General features: G+C 40.4%; 1 protein-coding gene across 1 annotated transcript; it reads left to right on the top strand.

Moving 5' to 3' along the window:
• The first annotated feature begins 3471 nt into the window (after positions 1–3471).
• amotl2a (angiomotin like 2a) lies at positions 3472–13934 on the top strand. Its single transcript, XM_042514282.1, has 11 exons — positions 3472–3688; positions 4437–5221; positions 5341–5485; positions 7014–7158; positions 7252–7344; positions 9912–10207; positions 11268–11458; positions 11560–11661; positions 11755–11912; positions 12480–12659; positions 13291–13934. The coding sequence occupies exons 2-11, from the start codon at positions 4509–4511 to the stop codon at positions 13365–13367; spliced, it is 2100 nt and encodes a 699-aa protein (XP_042370216.1). The 5' UTR covers positions 3472–3688; positions 4437–4508; the 3' UTR covers positions 13368–13934.
• The last annotated feature ends 2412 nt before the right edge of the window (positions 13935–16346 follow it).

Below are 16346 nucleotides of genomic sequence, written 5' to 3'. Positions count from 1 at the left end.
CTTGAAAATAATTCATTTTTTATGTTGTTAGTTTTCTTTCATCTAAAAACATAGTGGCATCACAACAAAAACCTGGCATATAAAGGGTTTATATTCTGAAAATCAATGACTATTTGATATTTAGGATTAGTACTGATGTTGGTTAAAAGTCAATGAAAGCATAAATTCATATTAATTTGCAGATATCTGTTTATAGAGATTAACAGACAGATGTGAGAGGATATCAAGATTCTTTTTGAACTTTCTTTATTTTATCTTGTTTTTCATTAAACTTTACAGGTTTTACAAACAGCACAATAATTGCAATTAAAATAAAGGAATTAAAGTGGGATTAATTCAATAACTACACATTTAAAAATAAATAGACAAATTAACAAAAAATTGACACATAAAAATAAATAGGTAAAATAAAATATAACAAAAGAACAGGAAATATAAAATAAAATAAAATAAAAATGTGTAGGTGCAGTATACATTTGTCCATTTTTATGTGAAAGTAGTAGAAAGTAAATCCAGGCTTGCCATGTTTTTTAAAAAATCTCTGTGGTGTACATCTTACATTAAACGTAATCTTTTCTAAGGGCAGGTAGCAGTTGAGTTCATTAACCCATTGTGAGTGACTGGGAGGGTCCTCAGTAATCCATTTGAGCAAAATAAAGTTTTTGCTGCTGTCACGACCAACTCAACGAATACGCCGAATGTACTGAATTAAACTGAGGGTTAGAGGTGAAACTCCTTTTCGGCGAGAAAGTGAATGAAAATATTTCCCAAAAACTAATAGCTAAATGGTACAAACTGCAGCAACACAGTGCGAGGTGTTATAAACCTCTTTCTTATCTTGTTGACCCAGAGGAATCATGAAATGACAAAAACCCATCGATTCTTATCAGTCGTCTGTGTAATCAGCAGCGTTCTTTAGCAAACGTTGGACTTCAACTGCCATGCAAATGAGCAGGTGGACGTTTGCCTGAGAGATAAAGTAACCTGCAGTTTTTCTGCTGACAGACTCCACAAGAGGAGACTTGTTTACACTCAACAACCTCCACCAACGTCAGCATGATCCCTTTCATGCAAAAAAAAAGGCTGCAATCAATGACATTACTATCCAATACCCAACCCCCACTGCCAGCTGATCCAGGGTCTCCATCCACATACGTGTGTGTGTGTGTGTGTGTGTGTGTGTGTGTGTGTGTGAGTGTGAGTGTGAGTGTGAATGCAGCGTATAGCTAGTGGTGGAGGGGAGAACAGCAGATGGCAGGGCTGCCCCCGTCATGTCTGCTTTTTGGGGGAGAACAATGCATCTCTCAGAGCTCTTATTAAAGGAGGGGAAGGGGATTTTAGTCCACGGACAGCTGGCAGGCAGCGTGCCTCACACCCGCCCCTCTCCCTCCGTGTCCACACACAGACACACACTCTGCAATTAACTGGCACGGGCCACGGCTTAAATATTTACCAGGCACATGCAAACAAAAGGCTGCTCAAGAAATAATGATTAATCCATGTCTCAATTATATGACAGCACTTTTTTATACTGTAGCCGTTACAATAACATATCTTACAGAGTTGTGTAGTTTCTGTCATGTAAAGCAGATAAAATCTCACTTGGTCTCAGTTCAATATCACATCTGTTTATCATTTTTGGTGCAAATTATTCATCAAGTATTCGATTTGTCAAACAACAGAATAATAGTCCCCAACAATGTTGAAAATCTAGTCTCATTTGGGATATTCATCAAACAAAAATGTTAATCATTCTTTGTTTTCAGCTTTGCAAATGTGAGAATCTGCTGTTTTTCTTTGTTTATTAAATAACTTTGGGGGTTGGACAAAACAAAGAGTTTGAATACATCACCTGGAGCTTTTGGGAATACGAGATGGGCATTTTACACTTTTTTCTGACGTTTTACAGACTAAAAGATACAGAAGCATAGATACAGAAGCATAATGCATTCAATTGAGAAAAAAAAATCTACTCTGTTTTTCTGAATGAATTAATTAATAATCTTGTTCATTCAGGAAAAGGAGATTAAAAAACAATTCCCAAAAAGTGAGCAGATTTTTTCTCCATTCAAACTCTCTTTCAGAATTCTGAAAATCACCTAATAATTTAAAAAATATATATTTTTGTTTTCATGAAATCTTTTTCTCAGAAGTCTGAAATTATCTCATTAATTAACAAAAACAAGTAAAATCCTTATATTTCATTATATTATTTTGTATCACAATCCTATTTCAATCAAGAACTTACGACATTGAAGTTGTCATGTTTTACTACATTTTATGATCTTTTTATCCCCTGCAGTTACAATAACATTCCTGTGTTGCACATAAAACCTGTCAGGACTTAACCGTTTAAAGCTTGTCCTGCATCAGTTTTCCCGTGCTGCATCCCACCACCTTTAACAAGCAATAAAACAATTCTGAAACCTGAGCAAGTTTAATTAAAAAAAAACATGGTAAAAAAAGAAAACAAAAAAGGTTATCAACAACTTGTAATGGCTGTCCCCCAAACTGAAAGTAATTAGTAAAAGGTGACAAGAAAATGAGCTTAAAAAAAGTAAAAAAAATCTTGGGAAAATGTACAGAAAACTATTACTTATAACTCTGAATTTAAAATTATGTTACGGTGGGAACATATATAGTATTTTATTGAACTATTTTTTTATTTCTAATTTTAGTACTTTCTCCTTGTATGTTTTTGACTTTTTTTCCTCCAGATTTTTTTTTGTAATTTCTTGCTAACATTGGGGTCATTTTTTGTAAAGTTGCTAGTTGCCTTATTTATTATAACTCAATATTTAAAGTTATGTTACTGCGGGAATGTATATAGTCTTTTATTATATTATTGTTTTTATTTCTAATTTGAGTACTTTTTTCCTGTATGTGTTTTACTCTTTTTTTTCCAGAAGATTTTTTTTAGTAATTTCTTGCTAATTAGGGGGTTATTTCTTGTAAAGTTGCTTGTTGCCTTATTTATTATAACTCTAGATTTAAAATTACGTGACTGTGGGAATGTGTGTATTCTTTTATTAGATTATTGATCTTATTTCTAGATTGAGTACTTTTTCCCTGTATATTTTTTACTCGGTTTTTTTTTCAGATGTTTTTTTTTTTTAGTAATTTCTTGCTAACATTGAGGTCATTTTTTGTAAAGTTGCTAGTTGCCTTACTTGCTTTTTTTAAAAAAAGAAATTAGGCCAGTTTTCTGAGATTTCAAAGGGTTAATCCTCCTTTAACTTTCGGAGCAGCAGGACTTTAAATTCCTCAAACCACAAAACAACAACAAACTGTTTTACATGATACAAGCAGCCAGCTGAGATGGAGTGCTGCTGCTCTGAATCCAATTTATGCGCCCTCCTCCTCCTCCTCCTCTCACCCCCCTCACCCTCTCCTCTCCTCCTGCTGCTCCTCCTCCTCCTCCTCCTCCCCTGTGCTCTGCTTTTGATCCCACAGGGACTTGGAGCCTTTACATTCCAGTCATTCCAGCCGCAGCGAACAATCGGCCCTCAGTTATTTATTCGTGCAGCTCCGCGCCGCTCCGCTCAGTCTGCTGCTGCCCGCCGGTGCGCACACACGTTACATGGAGCAAAACCGGAGGACACTTGTGGACATTTCTGAATTGAGCGCAACATACTGAGAGATTAAACCAGCACTTTACTGTGTGGACTGTGATGAGACTCTAATTTTGGTAAGTTTTCATTTTGCTTTTGCTGGATTTGATTGTGTTTGGATTCTTTAGCTACAAGTCTCATTGGCACGGATTTTGTGCGTGGCGCAGTATTGACTGATGGACGTATTATGTGAGTTTTCAAGTTGGAAAAGCCTAATTTATTTAGTTATTGTAGTTAAGGACACCACATGCGCTGAAGTGGATCCGGATTTTCATAGATATCCAAGAATTTGAAACTAAATCAATATCACAAAGTTGTTTTTCTGGTTGATTTAAAGCCTCTCAAGATGATTTTTATCATATTTATCATCTTGAGGGGCTTTTAAAAGAACAGGATATTTTAAAAATAGGCATTTGAGGTTTCCTGTGGGTTCATGGTTTTGGGCTATACATCATAGTAGTTTTGTCAAATTTGAGGAAAAAGTCTATTTGTTGTTGTGGGAAGTGTGTAATGTTTATAGTAACTGTATCACACTTCATTGTGGCTTTGGAAACTTGTGCTTTAAACTGTCTTGGCAATAAAACTGGATCTGCACTGGCATCACCGTCAGGGGTATTTCCAGCAATAGCTCATGCACTAACAGTGAAAGACATTGTGCAATAGCAGAGTCGTAAATTAATTGAGAAGAATGTTGGCTTCTGCAACTGAAATACTACAGTTAGAAATAGTTTTGATGATGACAAAGTAATAAAATACAGAGCTGATGAGACTGAATTTAACATGCGTTTAATGCAGTGCTGATCATGGTTTTCATCTCTCCTTCAGATTTGTGATTTGTGAAGAACCCAGCTGCCACCTCGAGGCTGTTTTCTTTTCACTCATTTCCCTCTGACTGACATGAGAACCGCTGAAGGCTCATCTGGAACGGTCCTGCACCGTCTCATCCAAGAGCAGCTCCGCTACGGGAATCTAACCGACACTCGCACACTCCTGGCCATCCAGCAGCAGGCTCTGCGCGGAGGCAGCAGCAGCGGCGGCGGCACCGGCAGCCCTCGCTCCTCTCTGGAGAGCCTGACTCAGGAGGAGACCCAGTACATCCCGATGTCAACAAGACAGGAGCCTCAGGGCCAGGAGCACCAGGGGGACTGTGTGCACTCTGAGAGCCAGGTGTGTCACCTGTACCAGCTCCATGGAGAGGAGCTGCCCACCTATGAGGAGGCGAAAGCCCACTCCCAGTACCTGATCTCCCAGAAGGGGCAGGCAGGGCAGGATGCACCCAGCATGGACATAATGGGGAGTCACAGTGAGGGGCAGTGGGACTTGAAAAGGGAGCACGCTCGCTCCCTCAGTGAGAGGCTCATGCAGCTTTCTCTGGACAGAAACGGACTCAGAGACAGTCTGGCTATGAGCTCGTCACACAGCTATCCACAGCTGTATAATAATGTTACTGCGGCAGCTGAGAGGCAAGCAGCCCAACATGTGGAGCAGCGCGGGCCGCCCCCGGACTACCCTCTGTTCACCAGACATCCTGGATACATGCTCAGCCACTCGCAGGAGCACGGACAGTACTACAGAGACCCTCCTCCCCCCTTCTACTCACAGCATCACAGGTGAGCGCAGCAAATACACAACAACAGTTTGGATGTCAGATAAAATGCAGCTTCGGACAAAGTTTTCCATGGTGTTTTTATGTTGTAATATATTACCATATGTCTCCCTTCTTCTGCAGGTCTGTTCAGTCTCAGGCGGCTCACAGCAGCATCACCACAGCCCCAAACAATAACTCAGCTCAGACCGAGGGGTTGATGCGGGAGAATGAGCGGCTCAGAAAGGAGCTGGAGGTCTACATGGAGAAGGCCGCCAGGCTGCAGAAGGTGAGAGAACAAGGTGGTGCGATGATTGTTGGCTCAGAGAAGGTGTAGAAATTGTAAAACAAAAGCTTCCTGCCAATAGATGTCAAGGTGAGAATCTGTGTGGAGAGAGATCCCAGTGGTTGGTTCAGTTTATGTAGCAATAACATGTCTATTTTAATGACTTTTCAAAAATCTGCTCTTGGCCATGACACACCAGTGGCTCACACATGTAATGCTCATATTCAGAATATTGTGTTTTCGCAAGAGAAATCAGGTTATTTATATCGCCGCCGTACATCCAGATTTCACCTTTCATATAAACACAATATGATGTTAACATGCTCAAAGACGGGATGCTCCAAAAACCTGATCATAAACGGGTTATTCATATCCATGTAAACATACTCATTGTTGGTCATCAGTTAGTGTCTGTTGCCCTAGTTTTTGTTGTGTGTCCTGCATTGTTGGCCCTTGTTGGCGGTTTTTTGGCCGTTTGAGCATGTTGATGATGTTTTTACCTCGGATGTTGAAGTTTGTAATGATTTCACACCTGATTTGACCGGTGTGATTTGACACTAAGTTTTGGCAGCCATAATATTCTAGCGAGGTTAGCCATTGTTAGCAGTGATAGTTGTTAACAAACAACCGTGCTTTATTTTGCACCTATAAACGCTGTAGCATCATGTATACATGTGGAAGTTTGACAGATCGAGTGTTTTAATGGAAAACAAATAAGATTGGAGTGCCAGAAAAACCCAAAATATTACTATAGTTTTCACTACAACCAGCAACTCCGAAATTCCAACTTCCCAGTGCAAAAGGGACACACTGCAAACTCAAGAGATTAAAACAAACAATTTTCCATTGAGCTCTGTAGCAGAAAAGGTTTTTAAGTGTTTGTGTAATTGCTTGTGAGTGCACAGTAAATATCACTTGTTCTTTGAGTATCAGGGTTTGTTGTTAATGTGTTAACTGGCTAACGAGCGTCTTGAATCCATCCTGTTGATGTTGTAGTATTCCTGTTTTAATGGTGAATACAGACTACCATCACCCGATAGAGTGGGGTTATTTACTCTCACAGAGACGCAGAATGTTCACGATAGTTGGCTGTAGTGCAACTTTTCTGGATAAATGATGTGAGGCAACCCAACAGTCAACGTTCGTCACCGCTACTGTACTCTTTGATGTCAGTTTGGCGCGTCGGGGTCTTCAGGTGTTGAGAGTTTTCTCCTCCCTGCAGCCTCAGGAACGCCAACGACACATCATTCCCCCATTGTCTTCCAAACAAGCTGGCATATCGCCGTGAAAGGAGATAAATGCCTCGACACCTGGGACTCACAAGTGCTCACTCAGGAATGTTCCCACTTTTCAGTTGCGCATAGTGTCAGAAAGCCATTTGCCCGTGGGGGCGGTACAAGGACGAAAGGAATGCATTTGTAGAGATGACTAATTGGCCTCATTCATATCAACAACTGAAACATCGACCACAATCCAGACAATGAATGCCTCTCCCAGAGACTGATCATCCTCTCTCACATGTTCTTCCCAGCTGGAGTCGGAGATTCAGAGGATATCCGAAGCTTATGAGACTCTGATGAAAGGCTCGGCCAAGCGGGAAACTCTGGAGAAAACAATGAGGAATAAACTAGAGGCTGAGATTAAGAGGATGCACGACTTTAACAGAGACCTGAGAGGTATGCAAACGTTCATGTGTCGGTAATGCACAGCTATTTTTTAAACTGTAACCCACTTTATGTAACCAGCATGTTTTGCTTGTTTTCATATAGATCAGCTTGACTCAGCCACCAAACAGCGAGCAGCCAAGGAGGCCGAGTGTACAGACCAGAAACAGCACGTCTTTGTCAAACTGCTGGAGCAAAGTAAGTTCATGTCCACGTCAGTGTTTATCAGAGAAATGCTCAACATAACACTTAGCCTTTACCCCTCCACTTTGCGCTTTCACTTTGAGGTTTGGGGTCTCCTATTCTTGGTGGGATAGAGCGATAGAACGAAGTGTTGGGGCTACATGGCCCTTTTATTTTTAATAAAATCTTCATTTGCATGATACCGAAAAGTCAACTTAAGTCCAGCAGCAACATTGCAGCACTTGTTTAAACTTTTAATATCAGTGCAGACAGCAGGGTAGGTACATGGGTCGCAAACAACTTTTATTTGATGTTTTGTATGACTGATTGATTGATAGCACAAAATTTAAGTCCCGAATGAAATTGCGAGTGTCCATCAGATAATACTGTTATTGCCATAGACATGTCTGTTAATTTAAACCTCATGACAATGACAATATTGGTGACATATCTGGGTTTTGAAGGGTTTTCTCATTAAATAGGTCAAGATTTGAACTAATACCCCCTGTAATTCTGTTAAGGGACCCTCAAAAATGAAAGGTAAGGATAAAAATGTGAACTGGGATCAGGCCAAACTGTCTGATAAAAAAGATTAGGAAGTCTTTTTATCTGATTGGACAAATCTCAGTGCCCTGTGAGGCCGTCAACAATGGCAGGAACATAGTTCAGCAGGGATTGGTTTCCTCCTTCAGTGCGGTTGGTGCGTTATAAAAGCTGTGGCTCCACATGTCAGGACACAAACGGCTCTATCTCTGCCGCGTAGAGTTGACACTTAGACGCCAGCTATTTTTCATAGCTGTAGTAAATGCGGCCTGGATTCCAGGAATTTTTATAGGTATTTCAGGCTGTCTCGGCATTAGGAATGCCTTCCTCCCCCTTCCCCTCCTCTTGCCTCCTCACCCCTCGTTCAGTTTTGCATCACCCTCCTCCTCAAGGGGAACTAATAAGTCTGGGACTCCAGGGCGCCCAGGCCCAACTCGGGATGACCCCTGGCCAGCTCACTCTCCTTGTTTGGGCATTTCTTTACCTCATGGTTTAATTGCGATCGGCCAGTTGTGAATATTTCTTTACTTGCTTTCCTTTATGTGCAGATACGTGCACAGCTCAGATTGAAGCTGCATTACATAATCAGCCATTCTGTTCTGTTATACATTACCCAACTGCAATGACTTGCACCCCTCTTGGCATTTCAAACAGCCGTGCAATTGTCTCGAGCTGTAACTTCAAGATCTTTTATCCATCTGCTTTTCCTGGAAACAGTTATCTTTGAACAACAGGAGCAAGTCCGCATTTAAATCACAATACTGGGATGTGTCGTGTATGTTTTCTTTGTTACAAGGACCCACTTGAATTATATTTTGAGCTGCTTGTTTACTTCACGTCCCTTGAAGCATTCCAGAGCTTTTCCCAGTACAAAGCTATGCCTGTGTGCGTAAGTGGATAAGAGGAAGTCTGCATTCCCTCCGCAGGCATGCACTCGCGTTGTGTAATCAACCCCCTTTTGAAAGTGGCACAACAGAGAAACTGGCTTTCTTCTCTAAAAGGTTTTCATTAAAACGTGGAGTATAGTTTTAATTAGCAGATGACATTTTATTATGTTGATTGTACGTTTTAAAGTACAGTAAATTGGCTGTAACCCTGAGAGTCTCTCATTTTAGAGGACTTGGTGTCAGATGGTCTGTCAGTGAACCTCGTGCCTTGATGGCTGAGTGTAAATGTCTCGTTGGGTCAGATTCCATTCAAAATGTTACTCACGGGGTTTACGTAGCCGCCTCACTGACCCATCAATGACCACTGAAGAGTCTTAATAAACAGCATAACCCTCTTTAGCATTCGTTTGACCTTTTCTACGAGGCTGAAGTCCCTTCAGGATTTCACATGCGTTTTTGGGATTGTTGCAGCCAAAAAACTGATTCATAGGAGCTTTTTTAAAACTCTGCAATGCATGTTGCAGCATGTTTAGATGTTTTTGTTTTTTGTTTGTTGAGGGTTTTTGTATGGTTGGTTTTTTTTGTTGTTGTTTTGCAAAGAAATTGCAGGAGCACGTTGAAATTGCAGAAAAAGTTGCGATTTCTTTTTTTAAATTCCTTAAAAATCAAAGCCAACATGTTCCAGTAAGAAAAAAACTATACTTCTCTATGTTTACGATTTATGCTACAGTAAGAGTTTGTTGGTTTAGGAGTTTTTTGGGGGGTTTTTTGGTTGTTTTTGTAAAGAAAATGCGGGAACATGTGGAAATTGAAGAAAAAGTTGCACTTTCTTTTCTTTATTCATTAAAAATCTAAGGCAACATGTTCCACTGAGAAAGAAAAACTAAACTAGACACAACTCACAACTGATGAAACTCACGGGAAGCTACAATTTTTACTTGAATATGCAGAAAAGTTAAGGGGAATGAAAAAAATGCAAGATCGCTCAGAATTCAGAGATTGATTGAACTTCCTGAACATCCTGGAGGAGCTGGCTTTTGTCCCGGTATATAAGCGACAATAACCTCCAAACTTCATATATTCAAGAATCATGTGACTTCTTTCTTTTACCACCATTCACCTATTTTTCTCCATTTTTTTTTTGTAACTTAGATGAAGAGCAGCAGCGAGAGCGCGAACAGCTGGAGAAGCAGATTCAGCACTTGCGCATCTCCGGCGAGGAGTGCCAGCGGAGACGGGAGCTGCTCGAGCAGGCTCTGGCCTCGGCGCAGGCCCGCAACCGTCAGCTGGAGGAGGAACTGCACAGAAAGAGAGCGTACGTGGAGAAAGTGGAGCGGCTGCAGAGCGCGCTGGCTCAGCTGCAGGCGGCGTGCGAGAAGAGGGAGACGCTCGAGCTGCGGCTGCGCACGCGGCTGGAGCAGGAACTGAAAAGCCTCAGGGCGCAACAGGTGAGGACAGGAAGTCGTTACACACACGTGGTTATTGTTAGACGTTAGATAAAAGATTGATATCACTCTCAGGTCTGTGTGCTAAATATGAAGCAGGAGCCAGGTGGTGATTAGCCTAGCTTAGCATAGATGCTGGAAGCAGGGGGGACGGCTAGCCTGATTTTGTTCAAAAGTAAAAAAGTTACCAACCAGCACCTTTAAAGGACATGTAGTTGCATGATATATTTTGTTTATTTATTCCATGCAGATTAGATTAAAATAAGATTTTTTTTTGTCTGTAGACAGCTAGGCTAGCAGTTTCCCCTTACTTTCTGTGTTTATGCTAAGCTAAGCTAACCGGCTGCAGCTACAAATTTGGTGTACAGATTTGAGAGTTGTTTCATGTAACTCATCAATAAAGCGACAACGCATATTTTCCTAAATGTCAAACTATTTATTTAAATTAATGATGTTTGGGTTTTTTTAAAGCTTCATCATAATAATTTTTATATAATTTATATAGCACCTTTAAAAAGCTTACAAAGAGATTTGACAGACAAAGCAAACACAAGAAACTCAAAATGCAATATAACAAAAGAAAAATAAACAGTAATCATAAAATAAGAAGACAGAAGATGCAAAATGTGAGTATAAATATATGCTAATTCGAGCATTATGTTGATGACAATGATTAGGTGACAGTAGCTATACATATTGTACTTGTGAGCTATATTGCAGCATCGGCCTTAATGGTCCTGATGCTGCATTATTTTGCCTGTCATGACCTGCACATGGTTATGTATACTACATTGGAAATGGTTCATATTATTAAGCGATGTTGTCATATTTAACGCCCACTGAATTGTTATGGTGGATGTCAATTAATCTGCTTCTGTGGAGCTTGAATGTGCACAGGTGCAGGTCACCCTGTGCACAGATTAATGTCAACTGTTTTATCTTTCTGTGTCATGTTGTTTGTGCTTAATGTGTTTTTATTATGTTTTTACACTTGCTGCAACAAAAAAAGAATTTATTTGAAGGAATAAAAGTGATAAATGTTAACAACTGTCTATTATGTCAGTCTCAGAAACAGGCAGCGGACTCGACGGCTTCAGAGCTGAGCTCCTGCACGCTGCAGCAGCAGCTGAGGGAGAGAGAGGAGCGTATTCTGGCTCTGGAGGCCGACATCACCAAGTGGGAGCAAAAATATCTGGAGGAGAGCACCATGAGGCAGTTTGCAATGGATGCAGCTGCCACTGCTGCGGCCCAGAGGTACGACACATCATATACAGCGTTATAGCATAATATAGCAAAAATACAATAAGATGTATTGAAGTTTATGTAAGATTTTTAACATTGTGTTTTCTTCGCAGAGATACAACCATCATAAATCACTCACCTCGACATTCACCAAACAACAGTTTTAATGAAGACCTGCCTTTGGCGAGTCACAGACATCAGGAGATGGAGAACAGGTACACATCGGTCCACGTCCTCGTTTAGATACCAGCTCATGCCTGCTTCTTTTGTTTGGGTTTGTGATTAAACGGTGTCGTTCGCGTGTTTAGGATCCGAGCACTTCACGCTCAGCTCCTGGAGAAAGATGCTGTGATCAAAGTCATCCAGCAGCGCTCCAGATGGGAGCAGGGCAAGCTGGAGAAACAGGGGCTTCGTCTGGCCCGGTCCGTCCCCTCCATCAACACTGTGAGCAGCACTGAGACTAAAGGTGAGTACAGGATGTCCTACACTTCATACGACAAACAGGAATTTTGAATCTTTAAAGGGTTAGTTTTGTATTTTTCAACCTTTTTTTGGACACTTTTTCCTAAGATTATGTGTTTTAAGTGACAAATGGAAGCAGCGTTTTTAAAAAAGGGACTGCAGTTTAACCCTTTGATATCTGGATCGACAACATATTGAAACAATTTAAACCTTTGAACCCACAGCAAATTGTTTGATTTCTTTCAAAACATGAGAAAATAGGGTCCAAGATTAAGAACACCAAACTCAGCCTTTAATAACACATGCTATCGTGCGACAACTGGCAGACTGGTCAGTGTCGCCAGACAGAATGTGCACTTCCTAAAAAAAAGTATTGAGTAGGAGACAACCCTTTCATGCCCCTCAAACGGACAACGTGTTTTTAAACTGGAATGCATATCATCTCTCGCTCCAGAATAGCCCGATCCAGAATAGTCATGGGAAGAACTCGGCGGGGCAGATGTTCTGGAGTGTGTTAATGTGGATGCAAGCGGGTAATTAAGCAGCCGCCTCTCTTTGTCTGCATTTGTAGGAAAGAGCCTCTCAGATGACCAGACAGGTGCTGCTGCTGCTGCGCTGCAACCCCAACCCCGGGTGGGGCCCAGGGGCCCGAGCCGGGACTGCAGCACCCAAAGTGACGAGGCCCCGCAGGAGCCTGAGCTCCCAGCAGAGTCTGAGAAAATGTCTGAGGAGATCTCAGCAGCTGCAACTGGTGGGTTTATTGTTTTGTTAAACATTTAACCACACAAATAATTTTCTTTTTTTTAATTTAAGCAGTCAGCTTTTTGATATATAGTCTGTTTGACCAGTAGTTAGGGTTTGTGCAGTCATGAAAAAAACCTGGAAAGATCATGGAAAAAATTGAAATGAAAATAATGTAATTTTGGTGAATTTTAAAGAAAACAAATGCCAGAAGTTGACTTAAAAAAAAAAAAAAAAAAAGCCAAGCATTTTTAAAGAAAAAAATAATGGCCAAGCTCTTTAAAAGAAAAAATAAATTGCCAAATTTCTTCTTTAAAAATTGCCAAAAGATTTTAAAGAAAAAAAAATTAAAGAATAGAATATTTAATATTTATTTGCACTTTAAAAATTTGTTACATAGTAATAAAAAAAACAGGAGGAGTACTGATGGTCATTTCAGAGAATTTATGGTCTTAAGAGATTTATTGGTAAAAATATGTATGAATCTTGATATTTAAAATGTACACAGACCCTGGATCAAGACAGACTGATCCTAACTTTAAATTACACAAGCTCATGTGTAGCTTTACATAGCCAGCATTACATTGTATAAGCTTCAGCATACCAAACTTCTTCTCTAATCTGCTACTTTTATCTTTCAGACACCTCGGAGGATCCACCCAAGACATTCAAGAGCATCAACAGATCCGACGCAGAGGTGGTTGAAATCCTCATTTGAGTGCTCACTGCAGCTCACGTGACTGAACAGTGACAGCACAAGATGACAGAGACATTTTGCCGAGGTGTTTAAGTCCCTCATCTACGTCTGACCACAAACACAGAGACTGATCGTCCGACGTACATCAACACGCAGAGTACAGAATGCGGCGCCGTTTGCAGAGGAGAGCTGAGCTCTCCCTCTGCTGCACAGACTCTGAAATTTGCCGCAGAAATTTCCAAGGTACCTGGACACATTCTGCGCTGTGAAATGAGCGAGGCTGCTGATTGTGTATATGTTGTGCATGTTATGTATTGAGTTATGTATTGTATTTATATTTGTAAATGCTGCTCATATTGTGATGTTACTTTTATGTTTGAGAGGTGAGAAAAACAACTCGCCTTACTCCACTCCTCTTAAATTATACACAGTTATACTCACTTTTCTGGTTTAACGGTATAATTCTGATTTGTTTAAGTGGGGCTGTATTAAGTATTTATCCATATATCCATAGTGTGTGTGTCTGTGTCTGTGTGTGTGTGTGTGTGTGTGTGTGTGTGTGTCACATGCAGTAGATGTCAGTCTGCATCCCCCCAGTTTGGAGAAGCAGACTGGAGTCCGATACGGAAGCTAAGCAATGCACTGCTGTGGACGATGGTCAGCAATAAAACACATTTTAGCCATTTAAAAAAAAAATCCCACATAAAAACATAACATCAGTTTAAGTGTACGCAATATTGAGAGTATTTTTACTGTTTAACCTTTCAATCAGACACCTTTTTCCAACAGGGAAGCTGCTAAGCTTGCTCTTGTCAAAACCACCAGACCCCATTGAGAAAAACAGTAATTTTAGCTCGATGAACACAAGAGCTGCCAGTTTACTGCCGCTTCAGTGAGTAAGTTAGTTTGTGTTATTGTGTGACTTTGTGAATCTTAACTATACCTTTTGAATGCCAAAATCACACAATAACACTAATAAAAGAACTTATCGAGGCAGCAGGAGATTAGCAGCTCCTGTTTTTTGCAGTGATAAATTATTGTTTTTCTCAATGGAGTCTTGTTTTGAAGAGAGCAATAAAAAAGCTTGATTTTCTCACTGGAAATCACTGTCCAACAGAAAAGTAAAACACTGAAAATACATTCAGTATAGCATACACTTAAACTGCTAGTGATTTTTTTTATTTTTTAGGTGCCTAAAATACATTTTTTTGCTGATCTGTCCACAGCCGTATTTTGCTTCTCCAAACTTGGGGTGGCTGACCGCCATCTACTGTATGTAATACACCGACTATGGATAAATAACTCATATAACCCCATTTAAAAAAGATCTGAACTATCCCTTTAAGCGCGCAATCCTTCTTTTCTATTTTGATTGTCCAGTAGCGAGCCTATTACTGCACCCTCTAAAAGTAATGGGAATATTTATAATGTAAGCATCCTGTATGTCTTCATGCCATGTTTGGGGATTACTCTGTTCAACAGAACCTAAATTAACAGTTGCTCCTCTCTTTAAAATACATTCGAGGCCGTGCTCTCAGCTCAGCAGGGGATTTTCAAAACGTCTGCTCACTTCTCTTAAAAAAAATCCCACAACGATTGACAGTGTTTCACAGGGGGGTCTAATTTTCCAGATCCCGGGTTAATGTTCGGGGCCTCCGGTGGCGACTGCCCAGCATTTCGCTCCGCTCCGCTGACACGCTGGGGCTAATCTTCTCACATTCCCCCCGCTGAGGGAATGCTCCCGTTAAAGAAAAAGGCTATCTAAAGTCTGACCCCTCGCCCTTGTTAAAATGGCACGCATTCTCCACATGATTCTCTTCCTGCGGCTGGTTATTTCGTCTGGTAGCTGGTTCTACGGCGAGCTCAGAAAGAGTCAACTATAATTGGCCGGCATTTGCTACTCTATTTGTTGTCCGCATCACTGTGTTATATTCGGCTGTGTTTCCCCCCATTGCTCACATTTCTGAGCGGACGACGTCTTCAGCTTGGATCTTCTATTTATTTCTCCCTGCATAGTGTAGGATCACTGAACACCACTGAATGTAGACTCCTGTTCTTCAGGACTGGTTTTATTTAACTGGAATGTGCCACCGCTCACATTTGTTCTCTTTTAGAGGGGAGTGCCGCTGAGTTTTGAATCGTCATTGTGATGTTATGAACAGGAATATTGTTTAAAGTCCCACAAATGGCGTGTGAAATCACACATTCGACTGGTTTTCCCCTTCAAGCTTTGTCACCATATTTCCTGTCACAGTGCGTTTGCTGGTCAGCGCAGTGTGTCCATCAGTTAACACCCTTCACCTTTTTTTGGAATGTGTTTACATGAATGGCAATTTGAAGTGAGAAAAGTTAATATATTTTGTATTTGTTTTTTTTTTTTCATTTATATACGTTTTGTTTTCTGGTGCCAAAGACGTACTCTCCTTTTAAGTTATAACCCGTGACGAATACAAAAGGTTCTGTTATGGTGCCTTGCTTCAGCTGGTTGACCCATTGTGATGTTGCTGTGAACTTTTGTAAAGGAAACATTTGTATGTATGCCTTAACATTTCACTATAATAGATTAAAATTCTTAATATATGTCTGATAAAAGGGCTTTCTGTGTGATTTGTTGCACAAAAACAGCATATGAGTTGAATTTATTATGAAAACCCTTCTGAACAACTGAGGTGTCAGATAGATGGTATATTATTAGCCGTACAGCATAATTTAAAAGTTTTAGTTTATTTATAACATTTTAAAGGACTGTTCAAAATCAAAACTACATATTTTACCTGTATAGCTATTAATCAATCTAGAACGTTTAGGTGTGATTTGCCGAGTGTTGGAGATATCAGTTGTAGAGATGTCTGCCTTCTCTCCAATATAATGGAAGTAGATGACACTTGAGGTACTTAAAGTGCCAAAAAATACATTTAAAAAACTTAGCAGCAATGTCTTTTTCCAGAAAACATGACCCGTTAACAGGTAACCATTAAAAAACCGTTAAAATGGCAGATA

The sequence above is a fragment of the Plectropomus leopardus genome, chromosome 3, assembly GCF_008729295.1.
Source record: "Plectropomus leopardus isolate mb chromosome 3, YSFRI_Pleo_2.0, whole genome shotgun sequence".
Taxonomy (NCBI): Eukaryota; Metazoa; Chordata; class Actinopteri; order Perciformes; family Serranidae; genus Plectropomus; species Plectropomus leopardus.
The sequence above is the reverse complement of the archived record's forward strand: the minus strand, read 5'-3'. Positions and strand labels throughout refer to the sequence as shown.